This window comes from Lathyrus oleraceus, chromosome 5 (assembly GCF_024323335.1).
Source record: "Lathyrus oleraceus cultivar Zhongwan6 chromosome 5, CAAS_Psat_ZW6_1.0, whole genome shotgun sequence".
NCBI lineage: Eukaryota > Viridiplantae > Streptophyta > Magnoliopsida > Fabales > Fabaceae > Lathyrus > Lathyrus oleraceus.
Genome location: NC_066583.1, coordinates 249,693,507 through 249,716,190, shown reverse-complemented (window position 1 = coordinate 249,716,190; position 22,684 = coordinate 249,693,507). Strand labels below are relative to the sequence as shown.

The following is a 22,684-nucleotide window of genomic DNA, read 5'->3' as shown; positions in this document are numbered from 1 at the left end:
ATTAACTATAATTTTTTTTTCTGGTGTTCATGTTAACGATAAATTTAGCGATGGAATCTGCGTTGTTATAAATTTATTTAATACAAATAATATAAAATAGTGATAAAATATCATGTCGCATCCATATCAGAATCTTTATATCATGTCAGCTCTGTTAACGGATATTACCAAAAATGATCAACAATATATATAAAAAATATTAAGAAGACCCTTCTTTAAATAATTTTCTTTAGAAGATTAAAAATGAAATCTAACCTATTTAAAAGGGCTACACTAATGAAAAGCTCTATTTTTCTTAAGAATTGGAGAAGATTTAATAAAATTAAGATATGTAAATGCTCTGAAGAGTGAAAACATTGATTTACAAGAAATCGATGAAAACAATGGTTTATTTACATGAGTAAAGCAAAGAATCACTGTTAAAAGTAAGCAAAATTTATTACAATTTGATACTACGTACCATTTTTACATTTGTAATAAAAGAAACCCATGTGAAACCTATCTATCTATCACATTGGTTCCTCCAAAACTATCTTAAAAGTATTCACTTTAATTTATCCTTGCATTTTTTTGTTTATGGAGTTAAAAAGTCTTCATTTTCTTCATCCTCAAAAGCATGTAAAAAGTCATAAATGTATCTCTTTTTGCAATGCTCTCTGAACTAGATAGTTACTTTTGCCTCTTTTCCCAATGTATAAATCTACTAACCAATTTTGTCACCTTAATTACTTCTGTATATTTCATTTTAAGCATTATTTGAAACATAATACATCTAGTTTATTTAGACAAAGGTTAATAATTATGTCTTTTGTTATAAAACAAACCTCATTTAATATTTATACATATAAATTTTGTTTAAAAATACCAATACTCACTCAAAATTAAATACCTATGATAAATCATAATAAGTCTCTTACCATGTGTAACATGCTTTCTTTTTTGTATTTTAATAATTTAACGGGGATTTAAAATTTTCAAAATATTTTTTTTTTATTTTTAACTATTTTACGACAATTTTAAATCCTCACAAACTAAAATTTTATGATAATTTAAAGCACCGTTAAATGGTTTAAAAAAAAAAAAAAAAGAAAGTTGCATCTATTCAACTTTCTTATCATATTCAAACATATTAGATCTGTCAAAAAACACTCTTCACATTCAAACATATTGTGCCTCTTAAAAAACCATTTCCATTTCTTCTTTTTCGTTGTTTTATTCTAAAGCATCCATAAAATATTAATATTAAAAATCATTATAGCACGAGCTATTTACTATAATAAAAAATTAAAAAAAAAAAACAGCCTAGGCAAAAACATGATACTAAAATCAAGATACACCTCTAAAATTTTCCTATATAATCACACAATCCATCTTTCATTTCTTGACAGATACAAACAGTCCTAACTCCCGTTAACAAAAGCAAGCTCATTAACAATGAGTTTGTCGAAAACAGCTTTTGTTTGGTTTTTATGGTTGGGATTACTGGAGTTATCATATGGAGCAACAATCAGACACTACAACTTCGATGTGGAATACATGATCAAAAAACCAGATTGTTTAGAACATGTTGTGATGGGAATCAACGGTCAGTTTCCAGGTCCAACTATTTCAGCTCAAGTAGGTGACACTCTTGCCATTGCACTCACCAATAAGCTTTCTACAGAAGGAACTGTTATTCACTGGCATGGAATCAGACAGGTTAATTATCTTAATCTTTCACTAAACATTATTAGTAGCTTCATAAATATTAATTAACCATGTTTACTAATTATGCAGATTGATACTCCTTGGGCTGATGGAACTGCTGCAATATCACAGTGTGCTATAAATCCAGGAGAAACTTTTCATTACAGATTCAAAGTTGACAGGGTAATTAATTTGTTTTGTTCTTTTCTCCTTTTTTTTTCTCTTTCTTTTTACAGTTGAATATTATATTAAATCGTGAGTGGTGGATAATTATATGGTGCAGCCTGGTACATATTTTTACCATGGACACTATGGTATGCAAAGAGCAGCAGGGTTATATGGGTCTTTAATAGTAAATTTACCAGAGAATCAAACGGAGCCGTTTCATTATGATGGTGAGTTCAACTTGCTTCTTAGTGATTGGTGGCACAAAAGTTCACATGAACAAGAGGTTGGTCTTTCTTCAGCTCCATTGAGATGGATTGGTGAACCACAGGTACATTTTTTTTCTATAATAAAATATCATTTTTTTTAAATACTATTATTATTAATCATGATCACTAATCATAATGTTTATTCGTGACATCCACCACATGCGCATTAGCATTAGTGTTCTCCTTTTTCAACCTCCATAAAATAATTGAAACAATAGTCATGGGATATAGAAATAGAAATATCAAAATTGGAAAGACTAAAGACTTGTATATTCCACATCAAAATTATTATCAACGGCATAAAATGGTCTCGGATAACTCAAGAATCAAGATTAAATATAGTTTATATATAATTCTTATACATTTTAATTTAAAAATTATTTTTTCAAAAAATAACATTTTAAAGATTCTCACAATTAAAGCAGACAGTGTTGACGTAGATTTGAGGTTCAATAGAATAAACATTATACCTAATAATTCATAAGAAATTTGGCAGCTAGGTGGTCCATTTCTTCGAGTATTGTTAGATTTATTGTTGGATTTTTTCTATTGTAAACTAAAGCCATATGTACCGTACCCACTTGAAATATTTTTCTTTTTCAAACACATATTCCAAGATACGAGACTTCAACTTCACGAGCACTCAATCAGATCAATTTGATTATTTAATTATCAATTCATTTTCTTTTTTAGTTTCAACTCTAATTTTCATTTGTTTCTTTATAAAAAAACGCGTTGTGATGTTTCTTTTAGCAAGTGAATTTTAGCTCTTTATTAGCTAGGTCTCGAGATATTTTTAAAAAAGAATTTTGTAACCTTACATATTTTTGTATAAAACTGCTTTATTTAATAGAGGGTATTAGTCTATTTTATATTTTGGTGGGGTCATTTTTTTTTATAAAAGGATCCATTTTACCAAATATATAAAAGAATAGTACTTTCTTTTTATTTTTGTTCACATTAAAAAATGATTTAGTAATGGAATATGTTCACTCTTTTGAGTGAACGTACAATTGGCCACGTTGTGGTAGCTTTATTTTGACTCAAAAGAGGTACGTAAGAAAATAACATAAAAACCAAAACAAAAGCAATAGTGTCTTTTTCTTATTTGTAATTGCATGCGCAACTTTCTAAAAGTGATATTGTTTTTCTAACCTATGACACACAATTTTCAGTCACTGCTCATCAATGGAAGAGGACAGTTTAACTGCTCCCTAGCAGCTAAATTTGTGAACACTTCCCTACCCCAATGCAATTTTAAAGGTGGTGAAGAATGTGCCCCTCAGATTCTTCACGTGGAGCCAAAAAAAACCTACAGAATAAGGATTGCTAGTACAACGTCATTAGCTTCACTTAACTTGGCCATTTCAGTAAGTTTTTGAATTATTTCTATACCTATTATGACCCACTAAATTATATATTATTGTGTTTCTTTCTTCTTAACGTTTATATTATTTTGTCATATTCTAATTTGTTTGTGTGTCTATTTTTAAAGCCATTATTCCTGGTACTGTAATAATTCATTATGCGCATCTTAATTATATACCATTAAGTAGCTGTCGTAAAATTAGCTTTTTCGTAGATATTTCGTTGTTCCTACTTCCCACCAAATAAAAAAAGGAATCAATTTTGAAACCAATAAAATAGAAAAGGAATCAGTTCTTGACACTTGACATAACAAGTGGGGTAGCTTTTAACAGCAAATCCCGGATATTAAATTAGTGTTAATGATAGTTTACTTCTCAACTCACATGGCTTGTATTAGGAGTGCTAAAACGGTACTTCCGTTATTTAATGAGTGTTAATAATAGTTTAATTTTCAACTCACATGTGCTTGCATTAGTAGGGTTGAAAAAACATGCTCCACCTGCAATTTATTCCAAGGCGGATTAAGGCATTAGTAGGGTTGAAAAAACATAGATTAAGGATTTAGACTCGCATCTTTAATTATATTATTCATGTTCCGATCTATTTTCTTGTAGACTTTTATGAAATGGAGCTAAACGGGATGGATTCGTTGGTTTGTCACCCTAAACAAAGACAAATATATTCGTTTAACAAAGTAGTACTTCCGTCTCGATTAGGTCTGAGATGCAAAATCTCTACAATGGGACGACGAAGTAGACATATGTCTATCGGTCTTGATTGATTAGAGTTGCCCCACAAAATCTCTAAAATAATACAATAAGGGGGTGGAGCGGACCCGAAAGACATATATCTTAAAAGTTTTAAAGTTTCAAAATTTATATTAATATCAACGCTCCTAAAATAATATAGCAGATGATACTGGATATTGTCAATCTAAAATCTTGATTATTCTCACGAAATAATATTAAATAATAGGTAAAATTAGTTTAACTTCCTTAATTAATAAAAATTTAGGAGTTTCTTTGAAAAAACATCAACAATTTATTATCTAGTTAATTCCACCATATATCATATCATTCTTTCATCAAATAACATTACCCCACACTTTCTCTTCTTGCAGAATCACAAGCTCATTGTAGTGGAAGCAGATGGAAACTACGTGCACCCATTCGCCGTCGACGACATCGACATCTACTCCGGCGAAACCTATTCAGTTCTTCTCACAACAGATCAAGACCCAAACAAAAACTACTGGCTCTCAATTGGCGTCAGAGGAAGAAAACCAAACACATCACAAGCCTTAACATTCCTCAACTACAAAACAATCTCCGCCTCCGTTTTCCCAACTTCACCACCGCCAGTAACTCCATTATGGAACGATTTCAACCGTAGCAAAGCCTTCACAAAACAAATCATTTCCAAAATGGGAACACCGCAGCCACCAAAATATTCACACCAGAAAATTCTCCTCCTCAATACACAAAACTTGATCGGTAATTTCACTAAATGGGCTATCAACAATGTTTCATTAACATTACCAGTTACACCTTACATAGGATCATTAAAGTTTAAACTGAAAAACACATTCGATAGAAAACCGCCACCAAGAACATTTCCAATCGACTACGACATATTTAAGAATCCGGTTAATCCGAACACAACTACCGGTAACGGTGTTTATGTTTTTCAGTTAAACGAGGTTGTTGATGTGATCTTACAGAATGCAAACCAGTTAAACGGGAATGGTAGTGAGATTCATCCTTGGCATTTGCATGGACATGATTTTTGGGTTTTGGGATATGGAGAAGGAAAATTCAGACCAGGTATTGATGAGAAGAATTTTAACTTGACACGTGCGCCTTTGAGGAACACAGCGGTTATATTTCCATATGGTTGGACAGCTTTAAGGTTTAAGGCTGATAATCCAGGTGTTTGGGCGTTTCATTGTCATATTGAACCTCATTTGCATATGGGAATGGGTGTTATTTTTGCTGAGGGTGTTGGGAAAATTGGGAAAGTTCCTCCACAAGCTCTTACTTGTGGTGCTACTGCTAGGTTTGTAAACAATGGACACTAGTGAGAGTGTGAGGCTAGTTATTCTTAATCATGTCAAATCTTAATTTAAGTTCATAAGTGAATGTTTGGATTTGCAGTGTAGTTGTCATAATCAAAGTGAGTTAATGAGGATTTTAGAGCTATTAGTATGAGCTACATTTTGGGGTTTGAGTAAAATCAACTTGTGGGTTGTTTTTATTGTGTTTAGGTTTAATAAGGCATTTTATCCCACTTTCCCTCGTGAATAGGATATTTTTTTGTTGTAATTTTGTGTGACATTAATTAATGAGAAAGATGTGGTGTGAAGGATTATCTCACTAAAAAAGTGATTAATTTGTTTGGACATGACTCTCTTTTAATGGTTATTTCTTTGCTTAATTATTAATCTTTTGAGAAGAAGAAGAAAGAAAATCTTAGTAGGGATATGTAATTGAGCAATGAATCAACACTATAATTTTTTTTTTGAATTCGATACAAAACAAAAGAAAAAGTGCAAAAAAAAACATAGATTGACACATTAAATGTCAAGGGCATTTTCACATAGTTATCTAAGAGGTTATATGGTGAAGAGGACCACGCAGTTACATCTATTGTGGAAGAATTTCCATAATTTGCTAATCAATCAACAAATCAAAAGATTTTTCAAAACACACGATGCATGACCAAGTGGGGGCATGGCCCATCATAATAGTAATGTCTAATGCATGAAACTCTACCCCATTTCTTTGGATCAACAATTAAATAGCCTCAAATTTATCTGATTATAAGATGATTATTCTTAATCACCATGATGGAGAAGTAGAGTGATTATATAGTAAAAGGAAAAACGATGGTCGAAAAATACATCACTTTGACCATCATTAAAGGAGTAACTCGCAAATCAATTACCTTCTTATTCCGAATAAGATCGTTAACTATAATTCCTCAAAAGGGAGTCACAATTTTCATCAACATTCAATCTCACTAAACCTGATTGTATAGTTTGTCAACTCCCTTGTTGACCATGTCATTTGTTACCTTGTCAAACATATATAATGATTTATATCTTCACGCCAAGTATGAATGTATCTAAGCACATCATGCTTCTTTCCACTTTTGTCATCAAAAATTCTATAATGTCTTCATCTCCATCTCCATATTATTAGCTTGAAATTTTTATTTGGAAAGTCAATTGAATACTACATTGGGAAAATAACATTGATTGACACGAGTCGACAGGAATGAATACGTTGACTGAAACATTTCGACTAGCATCTTGAAACATGGTTTGGAAGAATCTCAATAGAAGATCTTCAAACATAGTTTGGAGGAGTCTCAGGAACATATCTAATTATCATTAGACACTGCTTTGAAGTCGAAGCATTTGACATACTGCAAATACTTAGAAGATTTTGGAAACCCAAAGATGTGACATGGGTCTTAGCGCTTTCAACAATCACATTCGACAAGCAGGCAGTTACTAGTCACTAAGAGCAGTTACGAACGATGGATAATGATTTTCAGCAGTTTGTAAGTGCTGACAGCGTGACAGTGCGTTAGAAGACTAAGTTACATGTTCTTGAAGAGATGTCTTTTTTTATAGGAATAAGTTGTCAAAGACGGATATCTTTAGTTTAGTATGTATAACAGATGTATATGTTGTAATTGAGGTCGAGAAATTCATATACTTTATGTATAGAAATGGAGTACCCAAGTCAAAGTGCAAAACAATTTGTGATTAATATGTGAGTATGCGTCACTTTTTCTTTATTGTCTTTTGTTTCCTTAATCGAAACATTTTTCTATTTCTGTTATTTACTGCGTTTATTTAATACCATTAATTGCAGTTCACATTCACTTCACATACATACTTTCTTGTAGACGTTTGCAGAAAATTGTTTCTGAGAAATTTTGAGTTAAACTCACAGAATATTTAAACTCGTGATTGATTGCTAAAAAAACATACGAACAAATTGGCACCCCCAGTGGAACCCTTTGTGTAAAAAATAAAATCTTCTCTTTTACAAGAAATTATTGTATTATTTAGACATCTTTGTTATACAATAAATGTTTTCAATATTCGGAGTCATATGCGTTTGAGAAGTTGTAGGACTTTAGCCGAAATGGTTAATCCAAAAAATACTTTCCGTGCCTGAAATGATGCTTTAGACTCAAAATCACCAGTCACTTCGACGGTTGGTACAATAGGGACATCAAACCCAGTCAGAGTCATGATCGGAAAAATAGTAAGTGTACTATTTTTACCGATGTAGTAATAAGGAGTTTTATCTCCAAGTATCGATCTCAAGGATTGCGTAGGAAATACTTATTTTACTTTGATTCTATCAGAACAAAAAGATAATGGTTTGGTTGTTTTGGAATTCTAACAATAAACACAACAGACAGTAAAATATAATTGATTAATATAAAATATGCTAGGGGAAGTGGTTGATTTAACCAGTTATGAATTCAGTCAAGATTTCCTTAATACATATGAAACATTCAATTACCTAACCTCAGAATGTTCTTCCTTAAGTCCTTAAGGAAGAAACTATTAAACTACCAACTCTTACTCAAATGTCCATTCAATTAATCATTGGTTTTAATCATAAATAATATCAAGGTTTGCGGTGGTTTACAAAAGTTACTAGTCCTAGATGATGCAATCATAAACCTAATTGTGTGAAAACCCTAACAATCACAATCCTGTTATTGATAGTCATAGATCAATTTGTATTTGTCTGATACAAAAGCATAATAACATCACACAATTGAATTGAAATAAGTAACATAGCAATAAGGAAATCATTTGTTTAAATTCATAACATACGATCAAATCAGGACCACCCCCCTAACATAGGGGGTTTAGCCTCTCATAGTATTCAAAGAAAGCATAGTATTGAGATTAAACATTACAAAGAACTAGGAGATTTTGATCTTCAATGGTCGAAGCCCTTGAATCTCGCCGTCTTCGAATCCTCCGAAATATCTATCTCTCTTGTGCAGTGTTTTCTTTCGTACGGCCAAAAGTATTTTCTCCTTTCCCTTCCAAGCCTTCTAATAGCTTCAGATGAATCTCCTCCAACCAAAAGGTCCAAACTACCCTTAATGAGCAGAATAGGTTCACAAAGCAAAAGTTTAGGTTTCCAAGCCGCGCCCAACAACACGGGCCGTGTGTGTACACACGGGTGCCCGTGTGTGCTCTCCAAAATGATTATTTTCAGATTAAGTTACAGGGGCATCAACACGGGCCGTGTTCCTACACACGGGTGCCCGTGTTAACTCTCTGTTTTTCTGCCTGTCCAACAACACGGGCAGTGTTGTGGCACACGGGTGCCCGTGTTGAACTGCTGTATTTTCATATTTTTGCCTTTCTGAGTATCCTCAACTCCACTATTAGTGCTTTTAATCCTGTGCAACGGCCTGTAACAATAATACAAAGTGATGAAAATACGCCGGATTAATGGTGGGAATTCAATGGAAATGGTGACCGATCACAACCCCAAACTTGTCTCGTTGCTTGTCCTCAAGTGATGTATTGAGTCCAAACAAAGGTCACCCACGAGTTCATTTCCCACAATGCAACCTTGTCCTTCACAATTTGTGTTCTTCCTTCCCAATCATGTTTCCGGTATCTCCGACTCAGGCAGTTTGCCACATTTCCACACCAGAAGCCTCGTCACCTACAAGCTTTTCACACACTCACAACATCTCTCAGGGTTAGGTGTGTACACTCATGTTGAAAAGTATATCTTCGGCAAATACTTTTGTATCGTATCCACAGAGATTGGGTAATATTACCGCCGTTCTATAATTCAAATGTTATAAGTTTAGAAAGTAACAGGGTTGTTTTGTTTGGAAAAATATCTTGTTAATAAATGTTAACAAAAACTATGAAATGGTTTTAGTTAAATAAAAAGGCTTGGCAAGATTGGAGTTCACTATTTCAAATGTTTATGATTCCTTATGATAAATAAATAGATTCAAGATTATTGATGATGTTCAAATATCCTCTCAAAGTCATTTATGTCTAAATGATATCGTGATAATCACTATATTGATCCTTAGACGATCTCTCCACCTAACTATCAATATAGCAATCTTTAATGTTCAATATCAAAGAATAGTAATGAATAAATCTATCTCTACAACTTATTCACTACTTGAAAATCTGTTTTATGTCTAAACTCGAGTAATCTCTCTCGACAACTACTCAAATCTGGTTTTCAACTTAAAGCAAAAACAGTGTTCAATACATCAACAATCTTTATCTCATATATAAGTCAAAGTGAATACATAAACAGATGAGAATAGCTACTACCTCCAATCTTGACAAAAGGGAGTTTAGCTCCTCATCACCATTGTTACAAAGCAGAAGGTTTTTTGAAGAAAAACTCTGTTTTTCTCTATTACAAAAGCTCTCAGCACAATGTGTGAATGATCATGAATAATGTTTCAATCCCCTAGGTTAAACTATTTTGTCTCTACCAAAAAAGGTTGACATTTCCCTAATTGGACTTTGTCATCTAAAGCAGAAAAGCAATTCCCAGGCAGACATCAAAATGGCAATTAACTTTTCCTGCACAGCAGCACTTTTGACCCTTGGTCAGCTTGCTGGATTCGCAGCCTTCGCGGCGCGAAGAAAGTTCGCGGCGCGAACTGTTGCTTCTCCAGCTTCCTTGTTTGGCAAGCTTCCTCCAAAATGTATTGTTGTAATCCAAGGTCTTGCTTATCCACAATTCTACAAAACTAACATAAAATGTGAAATAACTATTCAAAACAAAATAAATTAAACCTAATTGCATTTATACAAAATAGTGAAGATAAAAGTGTGTAATTACATCAAAACTTGGAAAAAGGGACCAATAAAATGGTATAAAAAGTAGTACTAATTGGTCCCTAACAACTCACAGCACAGTATGCAATACCAAACTCTTAACTTTGAATACATTCTAATGTCACTACCACAGCAGATTCCACACACTTTTCGAGGTCTTTTTGGGTTGTAACGGGGCTTGGGTACGGTGGGATAAACAAAAAAAATGGATAACAAAGGGTTTTGAACTCGGTAGTCATGTTGTGTGATTTTTCTTTCTCTTTTTCTCGTGCATCACGTATACTCTGGGGGGTTAATTTCACTCTTTTGACTCTTTTTTTACTCAAATTTTTTCGAGCATTTTATATGTGCTAGAGTCTTAAGTCTCGGCAAGTGCATTTTTCTCTTTTTTTTTCTTTTTTTTTTCTTTTTTTTTCTCTTTTAAGGAACATACATACTATTTCTCTTTTTGTATGATCTCTTATTATGCACTTGCCTTCTCTTTCAAGATTTCCACCCCAAACTTAGTTTTATTGCACATCTTGCAATTCACCCAATCATACCGAGTTATGGAAAAAAATGAATGATTAATAGTTAACAGGGGGTTTATGATGAATAAATGCTTAATAGTTAACAGGGGGTTTATGATGAATAAAATGGCTAAGACTCAACGGGGTTCACGAAGGGAAACATACAGATAGGGATGGTTAGAAAGGCCCTGGCTAAACAAACAACTTGCCTTAGTGTGTGTTGTCATGCTGTGATGTGTCAACAGGACATACGCAAAATCAGAGTGATAAAGTCATACCTGGTTGAACTCTCATGCTGATATTTAGTGTTTGGCTTTTTGTGATCTCACCATGTTGGTTAGCTTTGTAAGCTCTGAAGCCTCCTCGTGTTATGTGGTTCTTTTCTGATTCGGTTCTACCATACCGCTCTCTTGGTCCAGTGTCACCAAATTGTGTCTGACTTTACTTTCTCATGGTTGCATCAACTTCTGGGGTGCCTTATCAGAATAAGTATGAGGGGTGTCTTTCATCCACTACCATTGATCCCGGATTCGTCCAACCATTTCTCATCACTCTGTACACACAAGTAAACCACAAAAAAACGAAAGCAAAAACAAAAACCAAAAACGATGAAGGAAAACATGAACAAAATGACAACGAAATAAAACATGAAAGGAAACCCCCCCCCCCCCCCCCCCCCACACACACACCTGAACCAAACATTGACCTCAACGTTTAAATCCAGATACCAAGGGGACTCACAGCGACTCCTGTTGTTTTATTGCACTTGTGTGGTTTCCTTCCATTTTGAGGTGTTTGTGACTTTGCCCTTCTAATTCTCCTCCTCCCCTACAAAAAAATTTTAGCACACACAAAGAAAAAGAAAAATGAAATAAATTAGAAATCAAACGCGTGGGTTGCCTCCCACGAAGCGCTTCGTTTAACGTCGCATGGCTCGACGGTTCATTTCCCTTATCATGGGGGGTATTTCAGGTTCAAAACCTTGTTGCACCTCTTGTCTACAACTCGGACGTTGTCTCTTTTATTAGTGTGGACTCCTTTGTGCCACGATTCCTTTTTAACCTTCCTTTCGGTGTTAGGAATCTTTCCGTTTCGGGTGGCTACTGGCAGTGGTGAGACTTTGATAGTATTCAATGTCCTGATTAAGCCTACTTGATACTGAGATTCTGCATCTTCCTCCATCTCCTGGTGTTCAATAGCCTTCAATGTTATTTCCTTGTTGTGAACTTTCAAGGTTAACGTGCACTCATCCATGTCGAGCTTGCATCGACTCGTCTTCATGAAAGGTCGACCCAGAATGATAGGTGCCTCATTGTCTTCAGGTATGTCTAGGATTACAAAATCGACTAGGAAAGTCAAGTCAGCTATTGTTACCAGCACATCTTCAGCTATACCATATGCATCTTTTCTTGAGTGATCCGCAAACTTCAAATTGGTTTTTATATCACTGATATTTTTAATACCCAGCCTGTGATAGATCGATAATGGCATCAGATTCACACTAGCTCCAGAATCTATTAGTACCTTTTTGAAGGTTCTTTCTTTGATTGTGCATGGTACTGTGACGGTTCCTGGATCCTTTTGTTTGTTAGGAATGTTCTGCTCCAGGGAGTTTACATTATATTATTCCTTACCGGATACCTGTTCTTCAGTGGTTGGTTTCTTTTCAGCCATTACCTCTTCCACGAATTTCTTGTACATGGGCATCCTTTCAAGTGCTTCAAACAAAGCCATATGACCCTCAATCCTTTTAAACATTGTCATGAATTTCTCCAAGTCTGACTCACTAGGTTCCTTCTTTGTCATTCTCTGAGGATAGGGCAACTTAATCACCGGTTTAGTTCCTTTTGTAGTTTCTTCTTTAGTCGGCTCGCTCGGTGATATCATTTTTTTCTTTTTAGCAACCTTTTTCTCTGTCGTCGTGACAGTATTAACATTCTCCTGACCTCTCGGATTTTGAATTGTTTCACTTGGTAGGGAACCTGGTGTTCGAGAACTTTCCAGTTGTTGTGCTATCTATCCCAACTGAACTTCGAGATTCCTTAGGGAGGCGGTGGTATTTTTCTGATTGTTTCTAGTCTCTTCTTCAAATTGCATATTTTGAGCTGCCATCTTTTCAATTGCAAATCTCCCAATCTGCCTTCTTTGGGACTTGTTGTTGCTGTTGTTGATATTGGTTTTGATATTGGCCTTGTACCTGTTGTTGCACATTCCCCTTCTGATCTTTCCAAGCAAAGTTGGGGTGATTCTTCCACCCCAGAATGTAGGTGTTGGAGTAGGGATTGTTTTGCTTTAAAAACTTGATATCTTCTATCTGTTGTGGTGTTGCAAAGCATTGAACAGTATTGTGTGGTCCATTACAAATGCCACACACATCGTTTGATGCCTGTTGTACTTGAGCCACTTTCTGAGCACCTATGTTTAGTGCCTTCAACCTTTTCTCCACCTCTGCAACAACTGCTTCTTCAATTTTTACCTGTTTGTTTGTTTCAAGCTTCAAATCAATTATCGTAGATTTGCTTGACACCCTATCATACAACTCCAGATGCTCATTTGAGGCAATTGCTTCAATTATCTTCTTCATACCGGTGGTTGTTTCAAAGTTAGCTGAGCCACCAGCTGCTGAGTCAAGGATTTGTCTCGTTTGAATTCGAAGACCATTAACAAACATTTGCATCTGCTCAGTTTCATCCATGTTGTGAGTAGGACAAGCCACTAGGATTCTCTTGAATCTTTTATAGGCATCTCCTAGTGACTCACCCTCCTTCTGCTTGAAGTTAAGGATCTCATATCTTTTTCTCAGTGACACAGATGCGGGAAAATATTCCTGCAAGAATGCTGTTTCCATCTGCTCCCATGTAGTGATACTGCCAGCAGGTAAGGAATAGAACCACTCTTCGGCTTCATCTGCTAAAGTGAATGGGAACATACGAAGCCTTATTGCTTCTTCGTTATGTCTAGGCATTTTCAGCGTTGTGCTCATAGTCAAAAACCTTTGGAGATGCTTGTTGGCATCTTCATTCACTCTTCCAGAAAAGGACCGCCTTTCGAGTTGATTAATTGTGCTGGGATGCAGCTGAAATTGTTCTACATTAACCGGTTGGTTGACAATTGTCATATGACCACCCGCAGTGTTGTTTCCACCATAGTCACCGAGAAGTCTCTCTGGTGGTGGTGGTTCTGCAGCCATGACCTCGGGAGTTGTTTCTGCTTCTGAATCTGAATTCTCTGAGTGCACTGCAACAACTTCCTTCTCTGCTTTTTCTGCTATTTCCAGTTTTTCTCGCTTAGCTTGTCTTAGTCTAGCGCAAAGAGTTCTTTCGGGATCTGCGTCAAAAGAAAAATCTGATGAGGTCTTACCTCGCATACACAAGTTAGACAAATATTAGAATTGACTAACAAGATTGTCACAGATAAAATTTTGGTTGACGAGCAACAAAATTTCAATAGAATAAAAATTAAAATAGGTATTTTGGCAATCCCCGGCAACGGCGCCAAAAACTTGATCGGAAAAATAGCAAGTGTACTATTTTTACCGATGTAGTAATAAGGAGTTTTATCTCCAAGTATCGATCTCAAGGATTGCGTAGGAAATACTTATTTTACTTTGATTCTATCAGAACAAAAAGATAATGGTTTGGTTGTTTTGGAATTCTAACAATAAACACAACAAACAGTAAAATATAATTGATTAATATAAAATATGCTAGGGGAAGTGGTTGATTTAACCAGTTATGAATTCAGTCAAGATTTCCTTAATACATATGAAACATTCAATTACCTAACCTCAGAATGTTCTTCCTTAAGTCCTTAAGGAAGAAACTATTAAACTACCAACTCTTACTCAAATGTCCATTCAATTAATCATTGGTTTTAATCATAAATAATATCAAGGTTTGCGGCGGTGGTTTACAAAAGTTACTAATCCTAGATGATGCAATCATAAACCTAATTGTGTGAAAACCCTAACAATCACAATCCTGTTATTGATAGTCATAGATCAATTTGTATTTGTCCGATACAAAAGCATAATAACATCACACAATTGAATTGAAATAAGTAACATAGCAATAAGGAAATCATTTGTTCAAATTCATAACATACGATCAAATCAGGACCACCCCCCTAACATAGGGGGTTTAGCCTCTCATAGTATTCAAAGAAAGCATAGTATTGAGATTAAACATTACAAAGAACTAGGAGATTTTGATCTTCAATGGTCGAAGCCCTTGAATCTCGCCGTCTTCGAATCCTCCGAAATAGCTATCTCTCTTGTGCAGTGTTTTCTTTCGTAGGGCCAAAAGTATTTTCTCCTTTCCCTTCCAAGCCTTCTAATAGCTTCAGATGAATCTCCTCCAAGGAAAAGGTCCAAACTACCCTTAATGAGCAGAATAGGTTCACAAAGCAAAAGTTTAGGTTTCCAAGCCGCGCCCAACAACACGGGCCGTGTGTGTACACACGGGTGCCCGTGTGTGCTCTCCAAAATGATTATTTTCAGATTAAGTTACAGGGGCATCAACACGGGCCGTGTTCCTACACACGGGTGCCCGTGTTAACTCTCTGTTTTTCTGCCTGTCCAACAACACGGGCAGTGTTGTGGCACACGGGTGCCCGTGTTGAACTGCTGTATTTTCATATTTTTGCCTTTCTGAGTATCCCCAACTCCACTATTAATGCTTTTAACCCTGTGCAACGGCCTGTAACAATAACACAAAGTGATGAAAATACGTCGGATTAATGGTGGGAATTCAATGGAAATGGTGACCGATCAAGTCACATGCCTAATCTTAACTCTAGTAGCGACTTCGACATCAATATCACGAGTAATGGTTTATTTACTGCCATGACGGAAGAGTTACAGAGTCACCCTTCGATGTTTGCAGATAATGATGTGACGATAGTGTCACCCTTAAATTCACATTTGGCGTCAGGATCTACCATAAGCAATCCTGGTCGGATGACACAACCACAAGAAAGAGTTGGATATGTTCCTCCAAGAATGTCAACCTTAACTACAAATTCTCTAGTGTCCATGAGGCAACAAATTGGTGAGAGTAACCACAAGACGATGAACATGTTAACACAACAGATAGGTATTGTGATTCACCCACTAAAACATAACAAAACCCAGAGTTACCAGTAGTTGGCCCATTAGATGGATAGAATTACTGATTACTTTGGGGAGTCGTCATTATCTAATAACCAAATGCCTATCGAACAACCTCCATCAAGGGTAGTTGAGGGAAACCATGCCCAAAATGGCCCTGAAATAGTTATGGTGCAAAGAGATCAGGACATCGACCAAGTACTTAGGAAAGTCAAACAAAACAACTTTAGGGAGCAAAGCAATATAACTAACGTGGTCAAACAGATCTTGGTCTAGACTGACCTTAATGTTGGCCTTCATAGGCCGAATTATGTGTCTCCTCTGTCGGAAGACGTCTGACAGACCAAAATTCCCAGGGGATGGAAAGTCCCAGAATTCACCAAGTTTGCTGGTGACACCACTGAATCCACCGTCGAACATTATTTATTTATTTTTTCTTTCCTCTTTCTAATTTCCAAAACTAAAAATTATTTTAGTTTTTAAAAATCTTAAATAGAGAATAGTTTTCAAAAATAACTTTGTAAAATTAGACTAACAAACAATATTTATTATTTTAAAATTTAAAAAGTTAAAAAAAAGTTTTACAAAACCAAATCAAACAGACCTAAGTAGCCAATCTACATGCTTTTACAGTTTTACAAAAACAATTTTACAAAACCAAATTAAATTGTTTGTAATATGACACTAATGTGTCAAACTTAGTAATATGATACATTCGATAACTCTTTACTGCATATTCGTATAACAAAATCCACCATTGGATTGAAATCTATTGTCATATAGATCATGTGTATAAAATTTAATATCAATCAAAAATCATTTGACATGTCAACGAGATACATAAAAACTAACATCCTGCATAATTTGATTTTAACATACCCCTTTCAACAACCGTATATCCCCATTTCATTCTTTCGATTTTCTTTCTATCATTTTCCCTTCACCCTCTGATTTTTCCCCCATATCTCATTTCCTTTTCTTCATCCCCCAAAACCCTAATTTTTTGCTTCGTCTTCCTCTTTTTTCCCTTCCAAGGAAAACTCCGTATTTATTGGTAAATTTGGTAAACAAAACAAGTTTCTATTAATAATTAAGAGATCAAACTCGAAAATTTTCCAGAACATATTAGTGTGAATTTAAATCTTTGAACATCATGTTATGATTGAAATCGAAACATTATGAAGATAACAATGTGAAATTTTGATAAGACTTGGAATGTAAAAGATTTTGAAATAGATAAACTGAAACTTCTTATTCTATCTACATGTCTTAGTAAAGGTAAATACACAACATGCACACTAGAACCATTACCCTCGGGAAATAAAAATAAATCAATTAAAAGCATAATATAACACGTAGTTTTTATTATTCAAGCGTCTTCTATAGAATTTTCATCTAACTGTAAGATGTTGGAATATGCCTTAAGGCGTGAAAGGAGTATACCTTGACCTCTCGAGTTATCATCTAACAAGTCAGCATCCAAGAGTTCCACATAGTTGATTTTACCATTTCCTTGCTTCCATCTCATTGCGGCATACACACATACTCGCCAGGACGCTTACAACCATCTATCTGATGTTTACAAGGTCATTACCGTGATGAATGTCTATAACAAAAGTTTCTCAGTGCTAGCAATGAAGGAATATTGACCTCCATATCAAGGGGACATAGTTTGACACAACGATGAGATGCGAAGAAAGAAAAAAGGACGGCCAAACAATACGCGTATTAGAACATAAATGAATACGGATGATAAAATGATAAGATTATGTAGTATATGTCGTCAACCTGAACACAATAAGAAAAATTGTCTCAATCTCAGAGCAACCTCTGCATCATAATTTAGTACCTCCTTTCAATTTTTGTAACCTTTGATTTTGATATATTAATAATTTTTTATTACAACAAGGTTAACAACAAACATCACTCCAACTTAAACACACTTAAAATAGAACATGTATGAATAAACAACACAAACAATAGATATCAAAACAAATAAAAATACTTAACCACAACATTTAAAAACAACATTTCTAACTGATTACAACAATCAAACTGATATCATTTGGTCTAAACATCACTTCTCTAACATCCTTATCATTTTTTACTTGCAACCATGCACGTACGACATTGAGTCTCTCAATACTTCTAATTTTTTCGCCTTCAGGTATATTTCCGTCTAACCAACTTCCTCTTTAGTTGCTCGAAACGACAAATGTTCTAGAAGAACATCTCCATCGGAGGCTTTTCTCTCGAATAAATCACTTTTCCATAGCGGCGACGAAGACGAACCATGTTTGCAATATAATAAAAATAGATGTGGAAAAATGAATCACACAACACCTCTATTTATACAAAAAAAATTATACAATACATGGAGTGGCGCCTCCTCTCATTTTTTATACATGGACGCCAATTGGATTGATACCCTCTCTAAAATCAAGGGTAGACATCAATTCATCTGACACCTACGTCTTAACTTTTTTTTTTGAAAGTTGAGTAGTTTAGAAATTAATCTAAAAATTAGATTATTTTTGAAAAAGTGAGCTATTTGAGTAAAAGTTTCTGAAAAACACTCCTTAAATTATAACTTCATGATTTGTTGGCCTACTATTAGATGTATTTAAATGATATCTTTTGCAACATATATTCTGGTTTTTTTCAAATGGATAGAGGGGTAAATATAAAAATGAGTTGAAGAATACATTTTAAAAATTCTATTTAAATTTTAAAATTACTATTTTTATTTTTAATTAAAATCCAAAATCAATTTTAGAAAAAATCAAAAGTTGATTATATATTTTTATAATCATTTTTATCTCTCTAAAAAGTAAAACCAAAGATATATTTATGTTGAGTCTTCTTTACTCCTTTACTTTACTTTTGAAATAAATTTTCCTAACCACCCCAACTCTGAAAATAAGATTTCAAACTATCATATTTGATGAAGGGACTCAGTTATTGAATGACCGAGAATACATTAAAATAAATTTAAATGTGGGATCTCGATCAATGAATGAACTAGATCACTAATACTATATTATTTTATTATTTTTTTATTTATTTAATATCTTTGACTCCTCGATCATTGAAAGACGAAATTATCTCTTTTAAAATTTTACTTCATACTCTCGGTCAATGAAGAGTGTAGTTAGATAAAAAAAATCAATTTGAGATATATTGGGATTTAAAAATTAAAAAAAAAAAGGTATTGTGGTGAAAAATCTTATTTGGACTTTGACTCAAAGATGGTAAAAATATCAACAGAAGAAACAAAACAAAGGCAACAATGTCTTTTTCTTGTTTGTAATTGCATGTGAAACCTTCTTAAAGTGATATTGCTTTGTAACATATGACATATACGATTTTGAAAACTTTTTCAGACACTGTTCATCAATGGACGAGGACAATTCAACTGATCCATAGCAGCTAAATTGGTGAGCATTACTACCCTACCCAAATTGAGTTTCAAAGGTGGTGAAGAATGTACTCTCCAAGTTTCTTCAAGTGGAGCCAGTATTAGGATGGTTAGTAGTAAAAAACGCCATTAGCTTCAGTTGACTTGGTCATTTCATTAAGTTTTCGATTTATCTAAAGCTATTATATCTTTGACTATCTTTTTGTTTCTTTCTTCTTAATATTTATATCATTTTTGTCATATTATATTTGTGTCTGTCTATTTTGAAAGACATTATCATAGTAGTGCATATCATCTTATGGCCATCTTAATTATACAACCGTTAGGTAGCTGTCTTATAATTAGCCCAATGTAAAATCATTTATGTGTTCCCCTTTTCACCAAATAAAAAACAATTTTGTCTAATCGAAAGAAGAAAGAACTCAAATAATTGAGACTATAAGAGTCTTTTATAGTGTAATTAGAATATTTGATTTATTAAAAAAAATTATTGGTGACATTTGATATGATTTATTGTAGGTGTGAAATAATGTTTTAAAAATCAGATCAGAGATCAAATCGGTGAAACTTGCGATTTAAAATTTAATTGGTTCAATCGATTAAATTTACGGTCAAACTGTTTATTAAATAAACTAATAAAATTAAATTAAATTTAATAGATATATCACACATAATCATACGTTCACATAAAATAAATATTTTAAAAATTTATTACAAAGTTAATACAACAATATCGATAATACATGTAATAACATAACATAGTTCTACACTTCATTTCAATCGTCATTTAAAAATAATTTGACCAAGTTAAAGAATTACAATAAAATAAGTTAAATTAATTCAGACCAATATTAAAATAATAAAATATAATAACTAAAATAAAGTTCAAATAATTAAATCTTAATTGAGTTGAAACAAAAAAAAATGAATTTGAAATGAAATACGATAAAGAAGTCTTAATTGACAACAATAAATAATATTGACTTAAACGACAATCAATATTATGTTTAAAAGAGACGGCGTGATGATAATGAAATGTGATCGAAAGAAAAATTATAATGGAGTGACAAAATTTAAAAGTTTGTATGGTTGTAAAAAAAAGATGAAATTCTTTTTTGTTATTGGAGAATGTAGGTTAAATTTTGATTTTGACACATTAAAATTAAAAAAATGATTAATTTGATGCATTTTTTTGAGCCTGACGATTTTACAAAAACTAACTTTGATTCTTTGGTTCTAATGATATTGGACGGTTCAATCTGATTTTTACGGTTTTACTCCGGTTTTGACCTACTAATGATTTTGAGAGATTGACTCAATCAGATTCATCTTCGATTTTCAGTTCAATCGATTAAATCGGACGATTCAATCCGATTTTAAAATATTGATATAAAAGATAAAATTTTGAAGAAAAAAAGTGTGAAAGGTATAATTTCGTAAGGTGCGAAAGATATAGTTCGGTAAAAAAAATAATGTGAAAGGTAATGTTTTGTAAAAAAAAGTGTGTTTGGTAACGTATAAAATAATAACAGGTCAATCAAATAATAACATCTCATTTTTATATATAATTATTTTAAAATCAAATCAAATCTTCTAATATAATAGTATCAATAAAAAAATGTGACAAATTTATAAAACTGACCCTATTTACTAGTGAAGATAATATGATATAATAATTCCGTGAAGATAATAATAATTAAAAATAAAGTTAGTAAAATTTAACTAAAAGGAGTTTTATTTTAGAATGGAGAGTATCACATTATAAACCATAATTTATATATATTAAAATCTATTTGTATGTGTATTTCTCTCTTTATTTTCTCACTGTAAATTGCACATGAGAATCACATTGTGTGAGTTGTCAAACTTGCAACAAAAAGATAAAATCTAGGAAAAAACATTGAAGATAGATTGAACAACACATTATGGAGTAGTAGAAAATAAGGAAAAGAAAACAATGTTATGACAGAGATGTATAGTGTATAGATAGGGATTGGTCTGTCAGCATGTGAATGACTGGTTTCATGATAAGTAAGTTTCCAACTTTTTATATGTCTGACAATAGAGGGAATCACATCTTGCAGGACCGAATGCAGTCACTTTCCGATTTTGTTTTAATATTTTTTTGGTTTATTTTAAATTAATTTTAAATAGTTTTTTAATATAAATTAATTAAAAAATAATTTATAATATAATATTAATTTAAATAAATTTTTCTATTTTAAAATACTTAATAATCATAGTTTTTTAAGAAATATAATATTTTTTAATATAATATACTAATTTTTGAAATCACTATCTATTTGTCCTTCACTTCAACCCCTCCTCCACCTATTTTAACAGAATCATTTGGTCATGGTCACCAAATTCAAGTTCACCCCAAGATGAAGTTATTTCTTCAATTAAGATCCCAATCAAAGTGGAAATTAATTTTTTATAATTTTTTTAATTATAACTTATAATTCTCAATTATATTTGAATAATAATTCATATATCACTTTATATTAAAAAATATTTTATTTCTTTAAAAACTTTATTATTAAATATTTTAAAAATAAAAAAATATTTAAATTAATATTATATTATGAAATAATTTTAATTAATTTATATATCAAAAACTATTTTAAATTAATTTAAAATAAATTAAAAATATTAAAACAAAATAAAAAATAATTATGACACATCCGTCATTCAAGATCTAGGAGGTCAAAAAAATATTACAAAATAAAAAAAAAGTGGCGGATTGTAAATTTCAAACTATGGTATTTGGGATTTTAATTTTAAATTTTTGGCATTTAAATCAAAAAAGTCGTCACTTCCATCCAATCTAGACTTTTTTTTTTTTTTTATGTATTTTCGTTTTTTTTTAAATATTATTTTTTATTTTTTACAAATATCAAAAAAGTTAATCATTATTATTAATTTTATTTAATAATTTTTTTATTTATTATATATTTCATTATTTATTATATTTATTTTACTTTTTTTTCTTTATAATAATTACGTATATAAATATAATTAATATTATCTTAAAATTTGTAAGTGATAATTAAAAAAAAAAATTTAAAAAATGAAAATAACGCAGGGAGTTCCAATAAAATTATACAAGAAGCTACATTAAAAATTTAGCAATAACACTGTATGCAATTATTGTATACATTAGCCTGCTTGAAAATGCTAAATCATCCACCTGCATAATAAGGATCGGTTCAATCAATTTGAACATTTTGATCTAATTTAAAAAGAGTTCAAACTAAAAAAAATTATAATAATTAAAATGAAATATAAAAA

The 22,684-nt window shown here is 32.6% G+C and overlaps 1 protein-coding gene across 1 annotated transcript; it reads left to right on the top strand.

Moving 5' to 3' along the window:
* The first annotated feature begins 1,340 nt into the window (after positions 1-1,340).
* Positions 1,341-5,886, top strand: LOC127083556 (L-ascorbate oxidase). Its single transcript, XM_051023868.1, has 5 exons — positions 1,341-1,698; positions 1,777-1,869; positions 1,970-2,182; positions 3,296-3,490; positions 4,609-5,886. The coding sequence occupies exons 1-5, from the start codon at positions 1,435-1,437 to the stop codon at positions 5,563-5,565; spliced, it is 1,722 nt and encodes a 573-aa protein (XP_050879825.1). The 5' UTR covers positions 1,341-1,434; the 3' UTR covers positions 5,566-5,886.
* Positions 5,887-22,684: the final 16,798 nt, after the last annotated feature.

Coding starts and splice junctions, on each gene's coding strand:
- LOC127083556 (XM_051023868.1), top strand. CDS start 1,435: ATGAGTTTGTCGAAAACAGCTTTTGTTTGGTTTTTATGGTTGGGATTA. Junction 2,183..3,295: donor GATGGATTGGTGAACCACAG/GTACATTTTTTT, acceptor CACAATTTTCAG/TCACTGCTCATCAATGGAAG. Junction 3,491..4,608: donor CACTTAACTTGGCCATTTCA/GTAAGTTTTTGA, acceptor CTCTTCTTGCAG/AATCACAAGCTCATTGTAGT.